Source organism: Petaurus breviceps, unplaced genomic scaffold, assembly GCF_028583685.1.
Source record: "Petaurus breviceps papuanus isolate PSGF00001 unplaced genomic scaffold, PetGlider_PUasm1.0 90667, whole genome shotgun sequence".
In the NCBI taxonomy this organism is placed as follows: Eukaryota; Metazoa; Chordata; class Mammalia; order Diprotodontia; family Petauridae; genus Petaurus; species Petaurus breviceps.
In genome coordinates, this window is record NW_027187302.1 from 686,018 (window position 1) to 705,101 (window position 19,084).

A 19,084-nucleotide genomic window follows, 5' to 3' on the forward strand; every position below is an offset into this window, starting at 1 on the left:
TCTTTCCTATTTACTGTGTTCATTATGGAAATGGTATTTGGTGGGAAAGGGATCAAGCCTTGGGTATAGAGCTTAGTGTCCCATTCTTCCAATAATGACAAAGTAATCAAAAGTTAGATTGAACCTGATCCTATCCACTAGACTAATAATATTTAAGGGAGCTGATATAATTTTAGCCCAGTCTCCCCTCCCTCTGAGGAGAGCAGAGTGACTTCTGCCCCCAACTCCCTGCTCCTTTATCTGACAAATTTCCCTTGGAGAAGGGTGAGGGGAGAAGAGGCTAGGGATGTTCATTCTGCCTCCCTTCAAGCCACTCAACTACAAACCTTGCTACATAGGGGCCTCACTACACGTATTGGGTCCACTCTTGTTACATGTAACCAATGGCTTTCTATATATCTATACCTAGATGGTGTCTCAAACTCTGCACTTCCATAATGGAACTCATTCTTTTTTTCCTCCTAATTTCCCTATTTCTACAGAGTAAACCAACATCCTTTAAGTTACCCTGGTTTATAACATTGGGGTCATTCTTGAATCTTCTCTCTCTTGTACCTCCCCCAACCTCCATGTCCAATCAATTGCCAGATACACATTGCTTAATAGGCACCATAATATGCCTTGCAGTATCTTCATCTCTACCAAAATATACTACCTTAGTTCAGGTCTCCATCATTTCTCACCTGCACTATTGCAGTAGTCTTTTAATTGGTCTACCTGCTTTAAGTCTTTCCTTTCCAATTGGGTTGCCAAATTAATATGCCTAAAACAGCATAACTCCCCTACAAAAAAATCTTCTGAAACTCACTGTTGCCTCTGTGATAAACACTACCTCCTTAGCCTGGCATTTAAAGCCATCCACATTCTTGACCCCCCATCTCCATCCTAGACTTACTTCATATATCATCCTCCACACATTCTATATTCCAGTCAAATTGTACTTCTAGCTGTTCCTAAACTCAATTCCAGCAGTTACAGTTCAATTTGCAACAGTCTCTCCCTATGTCACCTCCCCCCCAATAAAACAAAAGAAACATGAATTCTATTTGCATTTTCTTTGTTCAAGGTGTTTATTGCATCTCAGAGGGCATACATACATGCACTGGGTTTTTAAACCAAAATACAAAGAAAAGCCATTTTGAAATTAGCTTCATGTTATTTTTCCCCCATTACAGTGTATGCTATCCCCACAGTAAATTCAGATACAACCACTTGTAAATGGTACCATACATCGATTAAATAATTTGAAAGACTTAGGTGAATATCTTTCCAACCCAATATGCTTTCACAAAGAGCTGCCAAGCCACTTGTAACACTGATCAACAGTGACCTCATTTCTGCACTGAAATCTTCAGCCAAGCCATCAGCACAAACAGTATGGAAAAAAAAAATGAAAAGGGGAAAATACAATATGTACAGTGAAAGAGCATATTCATTGAATTAGTTTAAATCCTAATTATAAATGGTACAAAAAAAACCCTACTTAGAGCTCATTTTAGGAATGGAGAAACATTAGTCTATGATACACAGACACACACACGCACACACACACACAACTACTAAACAGATGTACACTAAAAGGTGAAGTAAAAATAACAATCTTTGCAGTAATATTCTGACTACCTATATACCAGAGTGCCTCCACAACAATTTTAAACCCCTTATGAGAGTGTACAATTATGGTTACTTTTTTTCAACTACATGAGGAGAAACTGACCATTTATTTATTCTTCAGTGCTTTTAAGCAAAACTGGATAAATAAGCCAATTTAGATGCAAAACTTGTCAAATATAATTAAAATATATTATTTTAAAATATAACAATGATACATATGGTATTCTTTCCAATATGATTCTTCATTCTTGGTAAGGTAGCTTCAAGGAGAAGTGTTTATTATGGAAGTTAACCTTTATATTCCTTTAAATAATATTTCTCAACATATACAGTGCCACAAAAATAAACATTTCTCACAACAATTGAAATTCCTGTGATTGGAAAAATGTACTCCACACCAAAAAAAGGGTTTTGTATATTTAAGAGTGTTTTTTCCTTATTGTCTGATATTATCTCATATGCCTTGTAACAGAGATACAGAAGAAAACAGAACTTATGAAGAAAGTTTTAGGGTTTGTCCAAAAGTTATATACATTGAAACCTTCAAAAAACACAGACACATCGCTCCAAACAGCTCACCATACAACAGCTGCATAATCTGTCCCACAGGAGGTTCAGAAAAGCACTAAAGGCATCAGAAACATACATCCATTGTCTAAATTGCAAAACACACAAATAACCCCAATACACTAAAAGTGAGAGAGTTGGGATAACAGCTAAGGTAGTACACATTCCTAATGTTCACTTTCACAGCTGGGCTACACGTTTTGGAAGAGAAGATATGAAGTAGCACTGGGTTTGGTACTGGTGGCTCACTTTGAAACTCTGAGCATCAAACTTATTTGTAGTCTCCAAACTCACTGTCCCCCCCTTATTCAGTCACAAGAACTGCAGCTGTGGAGACAAAAAAAATACTTCAATTAGAAAGTAGAATGTAAAATTATCTTCCAAAGTACACCTCAGATTTATTTTAAATTTCTTCAAAGTCTCACATCAATATGCCTAAACCAAAATCTAAATTTTTCTTAGATCATTGATTAAGAGCTAGAAAAAACCTTGGAGGTTCATCACCTCACATTTTGCAGATGGAGAATAAAGCCTGAATTTTCCTTTGAACTTATGTATCACTGAAAATTTCTCCCTGTCCCTCTCCAAAGCTCCATCAGTACATGTTCTTAATTATAATGAGCAGAAAAACAATCACAAGTGGGATGAAAAAACTTCTTCAGAAAATACACTGGGGAAACTTTCAAATATCAGTTACTTGAAGATCTTAGATGATTATTTAGCTTAGTTTTGAATTTTACTTTTAAAATTAAGTACAGCTATTTAAAAAGGCACTATCATACAACTGCCTCTCCTACTCTATTCTGTTTTATTGTAAAAAGGAGCTATGAACTAAGTCAAGTGACAAAGAAGAGAATATAGTGAGTCATTGCATTAAATCTCAATGTGAAAAAAGGCCTGTGAGAAGTAATGGTGTTATAAAGGGAGGCAATATCAATCTTGGTGCACCTCTTCTTAAACCTTTGAATAGGAGTGTAAGCTGTCTTCAGTGCCTCCCTTTTGCTCCAGTCCAATCCAGACCACATGAAGGCAGAGGGAACTGGAGAAAAATGATACCTGAGTACTAACGGCAGCAAATCTGGTTATTATTTTACCAACTGATTGATGAATTTAGGTACACAGCTGAGACTCCAAATAAGGAAATGTGAGTACATGAAAATATAAACCAGAAGACCCCCCAACCCTTGAAAATTTACAACATAGAAATAAACATTTTCAAAACAATTTTTTTTCCTTAGTTTCCCTTAGTACAAATGCCCACCATTAATTTTTCTTAAGATATAATTTTAAACAATGATATAAATGTTCTTGAAGAGATTTAAGGGGGGGATTTTTAAATTATGATTGATAAGATGAAAATAAGATTACTTAAAATCCAAATAGTTAAATATATTTTTAGAATAAAATATATTTCCTAATTATAACATTTTAAGTTTTAACTTTCTATAATTCCTAAGCCAAATGTGTGATCAAAGCACTCATATTTTTTTTCATCTTACAAAAAGTTTATTTTCAAAAAGTTAAACAAAGAACATACGACTAATTTTATCTATCAAAAGAAAAAAAGGAGAAGCTCTTGGGAATGTTAAGGATAAGTGGAGACCCAAGGCATCAACAATTCTTCATGCCTTATACTCCTTCCAAGGCCTCTAACATGATGATACTGTTTCCTCTGATTACCAATACTGTTCTGTTGTCCACCTGGTGCCATCTCTACACATTCATCAATCACAAGATTTATAAAGCCCCCACAAAATTCCTTGGACGTGCCTCCCACCATTAATTTCAATGATAGCTTCTTGTCCATAACTTTTTTTAGCTTGGGCGGGTGTGGTTTGCTTATTTTGCTTCAGTGGCAGCCCTTGGCCTCCTCTCTGTGCAATCCTTGGCTTTGCTCTGGCACTCATATTTTTTAAACAACTTGTGGAAAATGTCATTTGTGCTTCACCTAGATAACCTTGGAGTATAAAGTCTGGATAATGGCCCTCTTATTACTTAAATTAAATAAAGTTAAATAATTCATTGACAGCTTTTGCAAGATTCTATTCCAATGCCTCCTCATCATGGCATAAAGATGGCTCTGGATTCTAGAAAGTTATGTTGTGGTATCCATGACATTTTTTATTACAACAATTAAAAACCATCTTCTAAAGATAGAGATGGTGTGATCTATATAGCCAGAGGGACCTACTACACCAATGAATCATGAATCTTTTGTAGCAGTATAATTATATTATACAAAGAGTTCCAAAAGTCTTAGTTAAGTTTTAAGCATTACTAGCTTTCTCAGTAATATTATACGGTTTTCCACATCATTTAAATGTAATGATTTGAACACAAGAAATAATTAAACACTATGTGATTACTGCAAACAAACCCACAAAAAAGCTCAATATTATATACCTTAAATTGTTTATAAGAAATCCTTGATGTTAAGATCTGCTAGTGGATCCTTTGTTGGAGGTTTCTTGGGGCTCTGAGTGGCAGGTGTAGGGCTTGGAGAAAGCTAATGGAAGAAAAGCCAGCCAAAAAAAGAAGGCATAGAAAGCAAAAAGGGATATACAAGCATTAGGTAGAACACAAACTACTACACAGAACAAACTTGCAAAAGATTAGATGCCTAAAATTTACAAAAAAACAAAACAAGAAGAACAAAAAACCAAGACCCATAACACTTTGTTCTACTTAGTCAAAATATAATATCTGACTTGAGATTGGAAATATATATATAGTTTATATAACTTCAAACACTTCAATATCAGGTTTTGAGAAAAATTTTATTTTATTTTATTTTATTGATAAGGGTTGGGACTTTGGTAGAATAAGTCTTCAGTTCCTGTGGGGAAGCTGTTAACAACTAGGCTAGTTTAATAAGACATATACAAACACATATCAAAAGTGTATAGTCAAAACCCCTTTCTTCACATGAAAGAATTTTTATATTAAGATATTAGTTATTGTGGGGTGGCTAGGTGGTACAGTGAAGAGAACACTGGCCCTGGAATCAGGAGGATCTGAGTTCAAATCCAGCCTCAGACACTTAACACTTACTAGCTGTGTGACCTTGGGCAAGTCACTTAACCTCAACTGTCCTCCAAAAAAGAAAAAAGCACAAGACATTAGTTATCACTAAGCTAAGAAAGTTTAATGGATTTTTCCCCAAGTAAGAATGAGTTTGCCGAAAGTTGTTTAGGAATTAATTATCAGTGATTAGTAAAGTGTACTTAGGATTTCATACTAACTAGTGCTAATCAAAAATAAGCAAGTTTATTCTAATTGGATAAATTTATCAAGATAAATCATGTCTCAATGCAATTTACCGTTATCTCTTGGACAGTTATTTTTTTAGCCTTTAAGACAGAAGATGGTAAATCTGATTATTAATAGTAAAATGAATGTCTCTTAATTATGGTAAATATCTATATAAAATTTGAAAGAAAAAGCTGGACTCTGTTTCAGTTCAGATGCTACGTAAATCTTTTTATGATGTTCCTGGACCACAGATGAGGGTTCAGGAACTTGGCAGTTTTTGGTTTCTTTTCTGCTAAAAGGAATGAGAAAAAACAAAACAAAATAAGGCCCTTGTTTGTAAAACACAAATATGCTAAATGACATTTGTATAGTTTTATAATGTTTGTCATGAGGATAATTGAGTTAGATGTGTCTTTTACATTATATCAAATAATCAAAGCTTCAGAGAAGCAAGGAAGGTGGGTTAATTGAGGGGAAAGAAGATTTTTCAGATAAATTATTACAGCCAAGTTTATCTCTCAGTTTGCCAATTTTAAAGTAGGAACAATGTCTTATGAAAGGTAGTGTGGATCTGGGTATAAAAGACTGGTCTTAGAATTAGGAAGACCTGAATTCATGTTCTATCTCTGGGGTATACCAGTCATATAACTGTGGACAAACCACAATAAATGCATGTTGACTTGTTGGTTTGACAATCTTTTAATGCCCCCAGGCAATCTTCTGAGGTTCTAAATGAGAGGATTTGCTAATCTGTATCACTGGAGGGAGTTTCCTCACTGGAAGTCCTCATTCTGATGAAATCATAGGTTTGGACAACTCAAAAATCTTTACATGAAGATATAAGCTAGGTTTAGAGTTCCTCAGGCAATAAGGTCTATTGAAATTCAATGTATCATTTTATGTTGAACAACTTCAAGTGAGAAGTAATCTCCACCAACTGAAATGAATTGGAAAAGAAACCAAAAAAGACCTAGTATTGATGTAGATTAAGTTGTTAGAATTATAATAGCTTACATTTGAATAGCACATTAATGTTTACAAAGTACTTTCCTCAAAACAACCCTGGGAGGTAGGTATTGAAGGGATTATTATCCCCATTTAACAGATGAGGGAACTTCGGCTCAGAGAGGTTAACACTAATATTAGGGAAGAAAGGTGCTTCAACTTCTGCCTCCAATACTAACTGGCTGGTGTGACTATGGGCAAGTCATTTATCTTCTCTTAGCCTTGATTTTCTCATCTGTAAAAAGGGTTAATACTGTAGCATTAATGACAGATTTTGAAATTTGAATGAGATAATTTAAACAATGCACTTAATCTTTTTAAGTATTATATGTCAGCAATTAATATCATTCTCTATTATACTCAGATTTCTGCTCCTTTTAGGATATAGGGAAAATAGTTCTTAAGACAATTCAAGTTTCCCATCAATCAGGGCAAAACCTGAAATAGAGGTTTACTATATAAGAAGAATCTTACCAACCTAATTTTTTTTGTTAAATTTGATGGTAAGGAAGTCCTTTACTTTTTCTTGATTATCATTTAGTGTGTATTCTAAATCTTCTCTCTCCTTATAAGCCGTTATGCCATGCCCTCCATCTCTCTTTATGAAGCATAGGACTGCTTTTTTCCATTATATAGAAAATTAGGGGTCACTTGTGGTGAAAGAGTTCCCTCATTTCTTCCTTTCTTACTCTCAAAATATCCTTTCTGTTTTTGCTGCAGTCTGGCCCTTTCTCCTTCAGGACAAATCTATTTGTGCTTCTCACACCAATTCCTCTCATCTCATCTTGGGTCTTTGCTCTATTGATTATTCCTTCTCTCTCCCATCTTGAATCTCTTCCTATTCACTGATTCTTGCTGCCTGTAGACATTCCTAGGTCTTCCCCATCCTTAAAACCAGATCACTTGATCCTTTCATCCCCTAAAGCTATCATATAATTTTCATATCTCTTCTTCATTTCACTGCCAAGTTCCCAGAAAAGACATTTACTCTAAGGTCTCCACTTTCTCATCACCACTCAGTTCTCAGCTCTTAGTAATATGGACTCTAACCCAACCAAACTATTGGAATTGCTTTTGCCAAGATCAGCAGTGAGCTCAGCTGCTAAATTCAGTGGCTTTTCTCCTCCATCCTCAATCTCCTTGACCTCTCTCCGCCACTTCAGATTCTGTTAAACACTGTCTCCTCCTAGAAAGCTGTTCACCTCTCTTGGCTTCTGTGACAAGGCTCTCTCTTCCTGCCTGTCCTCTTTGCTGACTCCAATTATGGATGAATTTAATTGCTGATTTTTAACACTGCTCTTTGGGTTTAAGAATCTTCAATACACAGACAAGTCCCATAGGTATATGTTCAGTCCTAATCATTCTCCTGAGCCCCAGTCCTGAATCACCAACTGCCTGCATGTGTCTACATCTGTATGTCCCACTGACATCTCAAGTTCAACATGCCCGAAGCAGAACTCATTATTTTCCCCTAAATCCACCCCTTCTCTAAACTTCCCTATTTATTTTTGAGGATTCTACAATCCTAGTCACTCAGCTTCACAACCCTGGAGCTGTTGTTAACTTTTTCTTTTTCCCCATTAGTCAGTGAACTCATCAGTTGCCAGATCTTGGCAATGTTACTTCCAGAACATCTCACTCTGCCACAGTTTCCTCAATTGTACAATGGAGATAATAACAGACCTACCTCCCAGGGTTGTTGTGAAGATCACATGAGATAATAATTGTAAAGCTCTCAGCACAGTGCCAGCACATAGTAAGCACTATATAAATGCTTGCTAGCTATTATAATTTTTGATCTCTCCAAATACACACACATATGTATATGTAGTATACCCTATTAAATTATAAGATTCTTGAGAGAAAGAACTGTTTTCTTTTTTGTCTTTGTATATCCAACATCTAGCAAACGAATTGCACATAGTATTGGCCTGAGAAGTGATGAATTTAATTCTATAAGACTTACTTACCTCAATCAGCTCTGGTGGATGGAACATGAGGCTAACAAGGCTAAGACTTAGGGATGTACTAGTTAGTTTGTAATGATAATGGTAATTTGAAGATCTAGGAGGAATATGGGTAGATAGCATGAATTGCTTGAAATTTATAGGTATTTGTCAGAATCATTTTGTCCAGCAAACTTTTAGGGATGACCATATTCAAGGAGGTAATAATACAACCAATCTGTTAGCTTTCACTGTTGATGGATGCAATAAAATGTATCCCACTGATTCTATGTGGCCTATTTGAAGGCTAAAGGATGGTGTGACTCTCTGTGCTGTTATGGTATATTAACAAAATGGATTTGACTTTATGGTTTGGGGATTCAATTTTCTGGTGTCTCAATAAATTTTTTGCTTCTGTTTTCTATATAGAAAGTCTGTTATATTTTGCATTTGAGCACTGTACTGGCACATTTACAGTCACCATCGGTGGTGTGAATACTGCATTGGCAGTTGATAGATTAAACTTCAGTGTTATTCTTATCCTGGTTCAACATTTTGCAAATGCAGAATGTCAGTCATGAAGGACAAAGAGAGTTAAGATGGATGTACTCTTGAAAAAAAAAAATTTCCAAGGTCATGTATTATTCTGTCTTTGTAGATAAAGAGAACATATATTGTGAGCTACAAAGAGACAATACTCTTTTCTATAGCATTATACTAATGTGTAACCTCCAATTTAGCAACCTTGTTGCTCCCAGTCATCTTGACCCTTTGAGAAGAATGGAGACTCCAGGTTTACACCAAGTGCAACTCTGATACCATTTATACACTTTTCTCCAAATATCCTCAAATGTTCTTCTTACCCTTGCTGCCAAGTTGCCCTTACACTGAAGTTTTAAGAAGAGATCTGGGAAAGTAAATGTTTTTTAAGCTGTTTGCATGGCAATTAATATTCTTCAAACTTTATGTTACTATTTCACTAAAAAATAATAAAAACTTACCTGTGCACCAGGTACAGAGGCAGCTCCAAATGGTGGCCTCATCATAGGTTGTGCAAACATAACTGGCTGCTGTGGCATCATGGGCACACCCGTTCCAGCAGAAGGCTGAAATATTATTTAAAACTTCAGAACACGAAAGTGAATCTATTATGCAGAGAAATTTAATTAAGGTGATCTCTTACCATCCCAAATCCTGTGCCTGGCTGTCCGACAGGTGGTGCACCAGCAACAGGAGGAACTGTACTAGTTCCTTGCTAAAAACATGCAAAATATGTACACACTTTTTAAAGTTCATAGAATATTACTTCAAAATGAGTGAGTTCATAGTATATGAATTTTATATTTAGTCTCTCAGACTTCACCACTAAATATCAGATTTAACTGCAGGCAGGGATACTCCATTATGCTCTGATAGTTACAACATCACATTACCAGCTGACATGTAGTTGTCTCCTCACCAGTGTTTTTCTCCTCTCTCATTCTCACATTTATCACTTATGCACAACTCCTTCCCACTTTATTTTAACCTTTTAACTTTATATATCTTCTAAAAATATGTTTTTATATTTATAATTTATATATGCTTCTAAAAGGAATGTTCTTCTTTCTTTGATCCCTGTGTGCTCAGACTGATGCTGGGCCTGACCTTTAATCATAAGGCTTTCTCTTGTATCTTCAATCCAACTTTGCTGTTTTCTCTACTAAAACTACTTTTCTGCCTAGATTATACCTTTATGTCTTTGAATTTTTATTGAAGACCTTTCTGTACCTGGACAGAATCAAATCCCCATTTTAGGAATAACATTTACATATAACAGATTATAAAAATTATCTCACAAAATAGGATACTAAGAAAGTAAAAGCAGTTAGAAAGTTAGGGAACTGAAGTGAACCAAGCATAAACTTTTCTTAAGGGATATGAATATGTTTTATTAGATTTATTTTTCCCCACATTTTTCATATGTCATCTAATTCAAATTGTCTAGTGATAATTTTAAAATCTGATATTTAGACAGTGCATAAATATTTATTAAGTGCCTACTATGTTCAAGGAACTGTGCTAAGAGCTAGGGATAAAAAAAAAAGGCAAAGGCTGTCCCTGCCCTCAAGAAGCTCACAACCTAATGGGGGGTGCAAAAAGAAAACATATATACAAACAAGTTAAAGTTAAATAGAAAATACTTAAAAGAAGAAAGGCATGTAACTTAAAAGGGTTTAAGAAAGGTTCCTGTGGAAAATGGAATTTTAGTTGGGACCTGGAAGAAGCCAGGGAAGCCAGGAGGTAGAGATGAAGATGGAGACCATTCCAGGCATGGCAGATGGCCAGAGAAAATGCCTAGAAGAGAGAGATAGAAGTTCTTGTTTGTGAAACAGCCAAGAGGCCAGTGTCACTGGATCAAAGGGTAGTATGTGGTGAAGAATAAGGTGTAAGAAAATTACAAAAGTAGGAAGGGGTTAGATTATGAAGGGCTATGAATAGAGGATTTTGTATTTGATCTTGAAGGTGATAGGGAGTCACTGGAATTTACTGAGTGACATGACTGGACTTGACATTTGGTGGCTGAATGGTGGAGGGATTGGAGTGGGGAGAGACTTGAGGGAGACAGACTCATGAGCAGGTTTTTATACAATAGTCTAGGTGTACTTTGACAACAACTGATGATCTGGTATTAGCAAAATGGGTCCACCAAACAGCAGGCCATTTGGGGGTCCAGGACACACACCAGTGGGTGCAAGATTGAGGTATTAGTATCTCTCATCCACTGTTAACACAGATAGCAGAAGAATGTCATAAATGTCAATTGGAAAAGGAGCAAACTGTTCCTTGGGTAGCAACTGGAGAGATAGCAAGAGGAAAAGTCCCAGCCCAAATCTGGCAAATAGATTATATTGGTCCACTACCACTAAATAAAGGATGCATATTTATATGTACTTGTGTTGACACCTATTCAGGTGTATTAGTGGCTTGTCCTTATAAGAATGCAACTCAGAAAAATTCTTGTAAAACTCTAGATCTCATAAGTCTATATTATGGAACCCCAATACAGATTCAAAGTAACAATGGGTCACATTTCAAAGGGAATGAAATGAAGAAGCATTGTACACTAAACAATACAGAATGGATATATCATATTCCATATTATATATTATCCAGAAGCATCCAGGTTAATTGAAAGAATGAATGGATTACTGAAAGAACAGTTAAGGAAGTTAAGTTCCAATAATTCATATCAACATTGGAAGGATAATTTGTTCATGGCTTTACTTAATTTGAATAATAGACCATTGGGAGGAAGTACACCTCTAGCCAGAATGATGACCCCAAAATCTGCAAATTAGAAAACAACAAACACATAAGATCCCAAATATTGAGTATTGGACCTTGAGGCCAAATGTCCCAGCACTGAACCCAGGAACACCCGGTTTGGTGGGGTATGATTTACATTGTTTAGAGGACTTTTGGTTGGACAGAAAAGAAATAAGAAAAATCTCCACTGGGATATGCATAAGAATCCCTAAAAATCACTCTGGACAGATTTTACCCAAATCAGGATTAGCAGGTCAAGGAATACATGTATTGGCTGGAGTAATAGATTCTAATTATCAAGGAGAAATTGTTGTGACATTCCATATTTTAGGTGAAGGGCCCAAACAGATTCATAAAAATGATAGGATAGTTCAAGTGATTATCGTTCCTTGTAAAACAATACCACTTGTAAAAACTGACCCTCCTTCCAAAATAACTGTCAGAGGAACTGAAGGATTTGGTTCTATTGATAGAATAAAATCGGGAGCTGAAGTATTGGTAAAACGGAAGCCAGATGATGTTCCAAAGGCTGCAGAGATTATAGCACATGGGAGGGATAACACTGTAACTATTGTTCATTCCGGAGAAGATGATTACAAAATTGTACCCTTAACTCATATATTCTATGGTGAGTGAGGCTACAATAGTCTGGCTATTGTCTCTTTGCTTCTTCTTGGCTTTTTATCTGTTCACCTTGCTTGCTAGATTTGTTTCCGCAGGCTTGGTACCCTCCACCTGTAGATGCCTGATAGCTTAAGCTGGATGTCACCCCCTGTCTGCAACTGTGCTGTGTCACCCCTGGACCTGGCATCAAGCACATTACAAACTGACCTCTCAAATGGGACCCCCTGGGACAGGGACAGCTCTACGTCCGATTTCAGCAGCAAGTCGCCATGGAAGAAGAGACTTTTGCCCCTTACTATAAGATTTTGGGGCCCCATTTGTTGGGGGGGAATGATGGGGAGTTTGTGCTCAAGCCCCACCCTAAAATATTGTTTTCTGTGTTTATTGTGTGCTATCCTTGTTATATTGTTGTAAAATTCTGTTGACACCAGTTATTCCTAATGTATTTTTGTGAAGTAAGGGACATGAAAGATCTTGGGGCCGAATGTAAGGGTTATGGGATTTAAAGATCTTCCATGCTCCATTGGACTTGCTGACATAGCAGGAAGGGGTGGAGCAAGAAGAAGCAGAAGCCAAGCTAGAGTTCCTGTGGTGACTGGTGGTGGCAGCAGCAGCAGTAGCGGCCAAGGTGGAGGCGGAGGCACGAACCCCTTTTTTATGAGCCAGAGAGAATTTCTGCTAAGGACTCCTGCCGAGGACTGCCAGGGACTGGAACTGTGGGGGGGGGCTGGAACTGCTGGGAGCACGCTTCCTGGACGCTGAGCAATTGCCACGAGTGGGGAGAGGAGGACCTTTGCTTGAGGTAGTCTGTTCTGTTTTAAAGGCTTGAGAATGTGGATGTTTACTACATTAACTACGTGTGCCAACTTCATAACAACTGTGATGGCTTTGACTTTCTGGTTTGGGGACTCAGTTATTTGGTATTTTAATAAATGTTTTAGCTTTATCCCCCACAGAGAGCCTGGTATATTATGTGATTAATAACCACATCAGCATATTCATAATTGCCATAGGCATTGTGAATATTGCATTGTTGATACAAGAGGTTACCCATAAAGAGGGTTTGGGTTGCCCTGGAGACCCCAAAATACCAACATGTCAGGTTCTGCCGAATGAATTCGACCCAAGTCTTCTCAGTCAAAGAAAAGTAAAGTTTATTAAAAGTTTGCTTGTACTGGACACAGAGTAAGTCTGTGCTAGGTCATTGTATGGCGCTCTCACTATTCTATGACTCTCTCACTATTCTATGGCACTCTCACAGACATGGAGACAAGATGGGATCTTATATACAGAAGGTTGTGGGAGGAATCTAGGGGTGGTCTAGAGGAGGAGTTTGGGGAGGGTCTTCAGGAGGAGTTAATGAGGTCAATGAGTGATTAAGGGTGGGAAGTTGCTGGACGATACCTGGAGATTACAGACAAATGGTGGGCTAGGCCAGTTCAAGGGGGGTTCCCACTTGAACTACTACAACAGACTTGACATGGGGGGATAGTGAGGAATCTTGGATGCCTCCTAGGTTGTAAGCTTCAGGAACTGGGTGAATGGTGTTGCTCTCAAAGATAATAGGGAAGGTAGGTAGGTAGGAAAGTTTAGGGGGAAAAATGAGTTTAGTTTTGAATATGTTGAGTTTAATATGTCTGAAAAGAAGTTAGATATGTCAGACTTGCAGTCAGTAGAGAGGTTAGGGCAGTATAGGTAGATTTGAGAAACATCAGCATAGAAGCAGTAATTAAATCCATGAGAACTGATGAGATCACCAAGTGAAGTGGTATAGAGGGAGAGAAGAGGTTCCAGGACAAAACTTTGAGGCATGCTTATGTTTAGAAGGTGAGATCTGGATGAGGATCTGGCAAAAAAGACAGAAGTAGTGGTCTGATAGAAAGAAGAAGAACCAGAAAAGGGTGAAAACTTAGAAACCTAGACAAATAAAAGAATGAAGGAAAAGAGAGTGATCACAGTGTCAAAGGTTACAGAGAGGTTGAGGAGAATGAAGACTGAGATGAGCCCACTGGATTTAGTAACTAAGATGATTGGTTACTTTGGGAAGAGTAGAATGATGAGGTTGGAAGCTGGACTGAAAGGGGTTAAGAAGAAACTGAGAGGAAAGAAAGTGGAGGTACCTATCACAGACTGCCTTTTTAAGGTGTTTAGCCACAAAGGGTAGAGGAGATATAGAATGAAAGTTAGGGTGGAAGTAAAGATGTTTTTTTAAGATGAGGGAGACATGGGCATGTTTATAGGCAGTAGGGAAGGAGTCACTATACAGGGAGAGATTTTTAAAACATGGGTTGATGTAAAGAGTGGGGTTGACAGAGAGAGCAATCTGTTTTAAGAGATGGGATGGAATGGCACAGCTTGAATAAACAGAGGGGTTAGTTTTGAAAAAGAGTAAGGTCACCTGGTCACCTCTTCACATGAGACAGGGGTGAAGGAGGAGATAGTTGTAGAAGACACCTGAGTGATAGAAGATGAAAGAGAGGAAAGAAGAGTGAACTAATGGCAAATAACTTCATTTTTTTCTGTAAAATATGAGAGCTAAGAGAGTGTTGGTAGAGAGGAACCATGGGAAGTTTCAAGAGGATAAAAAGGTTTGGGAAGAGCCAATGTGGAGAGTGGAATAGTGAGTTGATAAGGAAGGTATAGAAGGACTGCCTAGCAGTGGTGAGGGCCCAGGTGAGATTGTGTCACATACATTTGTAGTGGACTCAGTCATAATTTTCTCCAACTTTGTTCAGTAGCACATGTGGAGGAGAGAAGGTGATGAAAGGTGGGGGTGATCCAAGGATCTGGCTTGGATGGGCATTATCAATAATATGATAAGGAAGCTAGGGATTCATGAGAAGAAGATAATATAGAGTTGAACTGGTTCACCAAGGGGTCAAGATGGGGAAAAGAACAAATTTAGAATAAGTTTTTAATTCTCCCAGAGTAATGTTTTATTTTTCAGTCTTCAATTGGAAAGACAAATCCCCTAACATATCTAATATATTTTCTCTCATTCCTTTATTAACATAGATCAAATTATTGTTGCCAAATTCCTATCAAGGAGAGTGTTTCAGTCATAAGGAGGGTTTCCTAGATTGAATCCCATCAGAAAAGAAGTTTTTTTATACCATCCTTAACTAGTGATCATTAAATATTTGCTTGAACAATTCCTGAAGTGTGGAGATCACTACCTCACAAGTCCCATTCTATTTTTAGAAAGCTATAGCTGTGAAAAAGTTCTTTTAAAGAGCTAAAAATTCTTCCTTCCTCTAACTTGAACCCACTGAATCTACAATTCTGACCTCTATGTTGAATGATACCTAAGTCACTCTCCTCTAGGTCACACCATCCTTAAAAAAGTCTTCACTTGACTCTGACACCACTTCAAGTTGTCATTCTATATCTCTTCTTTTCATCACCAAACTCCTAGAAAAGTACTGTAATTACTTCCATTTTCCTCACCTCCCACTAATTTCTCAGTCCCTTGCAATCTGTATTTTGACCCTGCCACTTGACAATGATCTCTTTTGAAAGGTAATTTTTTTTATTAGAAACTTAATTCTGAATATCAAAACCACCAGCCTTACTTGCTTAGTAATTATTTATATTTAAAATAACTGCAACAGAAATATCATAACAACTTTTCAGTCTTTCCCTCCAAGTCCCCTCAAAATTCTTTGTTTAGTTACTTTTCCTTTAAAATGTGCAATCAATTAACAAGCATTTGTTATTCTTAGCATAGAAATAAGAATACAAGGTAAAAAAGTAATATATTTTCTGCCCTCAAATGGCTTACAATCCTATACATTATCTGCTTATGTATAGGCACATTCAAAATACAGTTGGTTCTGTTTTATCTTGTTTTTGATTATATTTTCAAAGTATATTACTGACAATGGGATTACTAGTTCAAAGGGTACAGCTATTTTTGTAATTTTAATTATGCACTGCCAGATTTTTTTTTTCTAAAAAAGAATACTCAATTGCAATTCCACTTGTAATGGATGGTTGTTTCTACTTTTCTACAATCTTGCAACCCTTTAGTTCTGCCATTTTAATTATTTTGAATACTCTGAAGTTATGATAATCAGTAAGGTTTAGAATTTTTAAAAGAAATGAACAATTTGCTCTCTCTTTTGAAAGCTCTCATCAGCTTCCATGGATTTAACTATCATCTCTATCCACACCGATGATTTTCATTATCTCTTTGTCTAACCCTTTCTTCTCTCCTGACCTCCAGTTTCTAATCTATGAGTACCTATGGAAATCTCAAACTGGATGTCTTGTAGAAATTAACTTAAACTCAACATGTCCCAAAATGAACTAATTATTTTCCCCTACAAACACTTATCTTTAAATTTTCCTTATTACTGTGGAGGCTACTACGATCTTCTTAGTCACCCAGGCTAACAATCTAGGTGTCCCATCCTTGACACTTCTCACTTTCTCTCACCCTTCTATATAATCTCTTGCTAAATCCAGTCAGTTCTATCTTAACAACATATCTAGTATATGTCTCCTTTTCTCCTCTTACACTGCCACTGACATAGTGCAGGCCCTTATCGTCTCACACCTAGACTATTTTAATAGCCAGCCACTGGACTCCCTGCCTCATCTTTCTCCTTTCTAGTCTACCCTCTACTCAGCTGTAAAACTGATCTTCCTAAAGCAAAGGTCTGATCATGTCACCCTTCCTGTCAACCCTACCTTGCTCTTTCCCCTCCCCTGTTTCCTGTACGACCAAATACAAAAATCTCCCATTTGGCTCATAAAGGCCTCCCTAACTTTGCCTTCTTCTACCTTTCCAGTCTTTTTACATCTTACTTCCCACTACATATGCTGTAACCCAGTGGTACTTGCCACTCTGATGTTTCTCACACACAAAAACTCGATCTCCCAACTCTGAGCATTGTCACTGGCTACCATCCATGTCTGGAATTTTCCTTTTCTATCTCCTTGTATCTTGGCTTTCTTTAATATCTCAGCTGAAGTCCCACATTCTGCAAGAAGCCTTTCTCAGTCCTCCTTAATCTTAGTGCCTTTTAAAAAAAATGATCTCTAGTTTTATCTGATATATATCTTGTTTGTATAAAGTTATTTGTATGTTGTCTCCCCCATTAGACTGTAAGCTCCTTGAAACCAAGGTACTATGTGATGGGATCCTAGCCACTGCCTCTAGCTAGTCACTGCCCCCAGACTTCATATTTCCCATAGAAATAGGTGGTGTGTTCATGCATTCAACCACAACCACATTCATCTAGTCTCAGACAGGACCACAATACTCAGCCAATCAGAAAGCAGTACCACCAGAATTCCCAAGCAGGACATGGCCCCAAAACAACAGAAGCGACTTTCCCTAAGTAGGCACCTGTGCAGTAATAGCAAAAGCTGTCCTTTAGGAGAATTTAGGATGTAGAGAGGCTTATTATAATATTATTATCATACAAACCCCACAATGGGGTTTTCTCTATGATTGTGGATAATCACAAGCACAATTTCACTGAGGCTGGGACCCCTCCCGTATTACCTAATCCCTGAACAAACCCCTCCTGCCAAAATCTATCTTGCTTTCTCTGAAGTTGCTGGCTCCTCTTGGAACAGCCTGCTTCATGAGAGGCGTCAATCTCAATAAATGCCCATACTTGGATTAGAGGTGGTCTGGATTCTGAATTCTTTGAGATGGTACTACCATAACATTCTTTGAGGCCCACCACAACACATCATGAAACTGCAACAGTTTTTGGCATCCCTGGGTAGACAGAGCCTAAATCCCAACACTGCCTGCCTGAGCTGATTTGATTGACTGGGAAGGTATCCTCTCCCATTCTCACTACACCATATGTATGTCTGCAAAAGTGAAGCACTTAATGGAAGAAGCCAACGTTCCCAAGTAGTAAGAAGTGAGATTTAGTGGTTAATTTCTTTGGAAATGGCATTTCATAAAATGATTCCCAAATCATCAATTTGTCTACACTAGAGGTATGTTTTTATCATACTCTCAAGTCTTTTAGGGAAAAAATAACTAGCAAATCAAGTCTGTAGTACTTATAACATTATGCTACCACAGAGTGACACCAATAATATATTTAATCTTGCAGCAAAGATGTTATACTCTCAAGTTTAGTGAAAAATTTGGTAGCTGAATTGCAGAACTTTAAAATGAAAATTCACTTACATAACAGAAAATTGCCTAACCTTTCTGGTAAAAAAAAGTTTTAATTACAACTAAGACAGACAAATAAAAAAATACATAATTAAAGCTATAAGGAATAAAATTTCAGATGAAGATGTCCAAAATGATGAATTATACTAGATGCTTCCAGAAAGCCTTGTTAATATATGAATGTTTTAATGTTTAACTCCATTAAAAATACTGTATTTAACATAAAGTACTATGCTCACATTATTTCTCCTTGTTACATAAAAATGTTAATGAAATTAAGATGCTAGTGAATTAAGTGTTTTGCTCATATTTGATGGCTGAAAAGTGGTAGAATGTTGCATGAAAGAATTTAAGAAGTACGATAGTCTGCATTTTAGCAATATTCTACTGCAGCAGAGGTTTGGATGAGGACATACAGTACTACATACCAAGGGGCCACTTGGTGGGACACTAGCAGACCACGTTGCTGGTGCTACTTTTGGTTGCCAGTTAGCTCCTCCTGTCAGTTTCCTTTCTCCAGCATTCCACTGAAGATCTCCCCTAAAGTATCATGTGCAAATGGAATAAGCTAGTCAGAAAATAATTATAACTGAAATTTGAAATATGTTAAAACTTGGAG

At 37.1% G+C, this 19,084-nt stretch overlaps 1 protein-coding gene and 1 pseudogene across 1 annotated transcript in view; both read right to left on the reverse strand.

The window, feature by feature from the left end:
* Positions 1-1,040: 1,040 nt before the first annotated feature.
* Positions 1,041-19,084, reverse strand: part of SNAP91 (synaptosome associated protein 91) — a 162,774-nt gene continuing 144,730 nt past the window's right edge. The window contains exons 24-28 of the mRNA XM_069065077.1: positions 18,894-19,005; positions 9,568-9,639; positions 9,386-9,490; positions 4,585-4,687; positions 1,041-2,508 (exon numbers count right to left, since the gene is read on the reverse strand). Of these exons, the coding sequence (XP_068921178.1) occupies positions 4,595-4,687; positions 9,386-9,490; positions 9,568-9,639; positions 18,894-19,005 (382 nt within the window). The 3' untranslated portion in view covers positions 1,041-2,508; positions 4,585-4,594. The remainder of the gene's footprint in view (positions 2,509-4,584; positions 4,688-9,385; positions 9,491-9,567; positions 9,640-18,893; positions 19,006-19,084) is intronic.
* On the reverse strand, positions 3,657-4,029 carry LOC138143779 (small nuclear ribonucleoprotein G pseudogene; annotated as a pseudogene).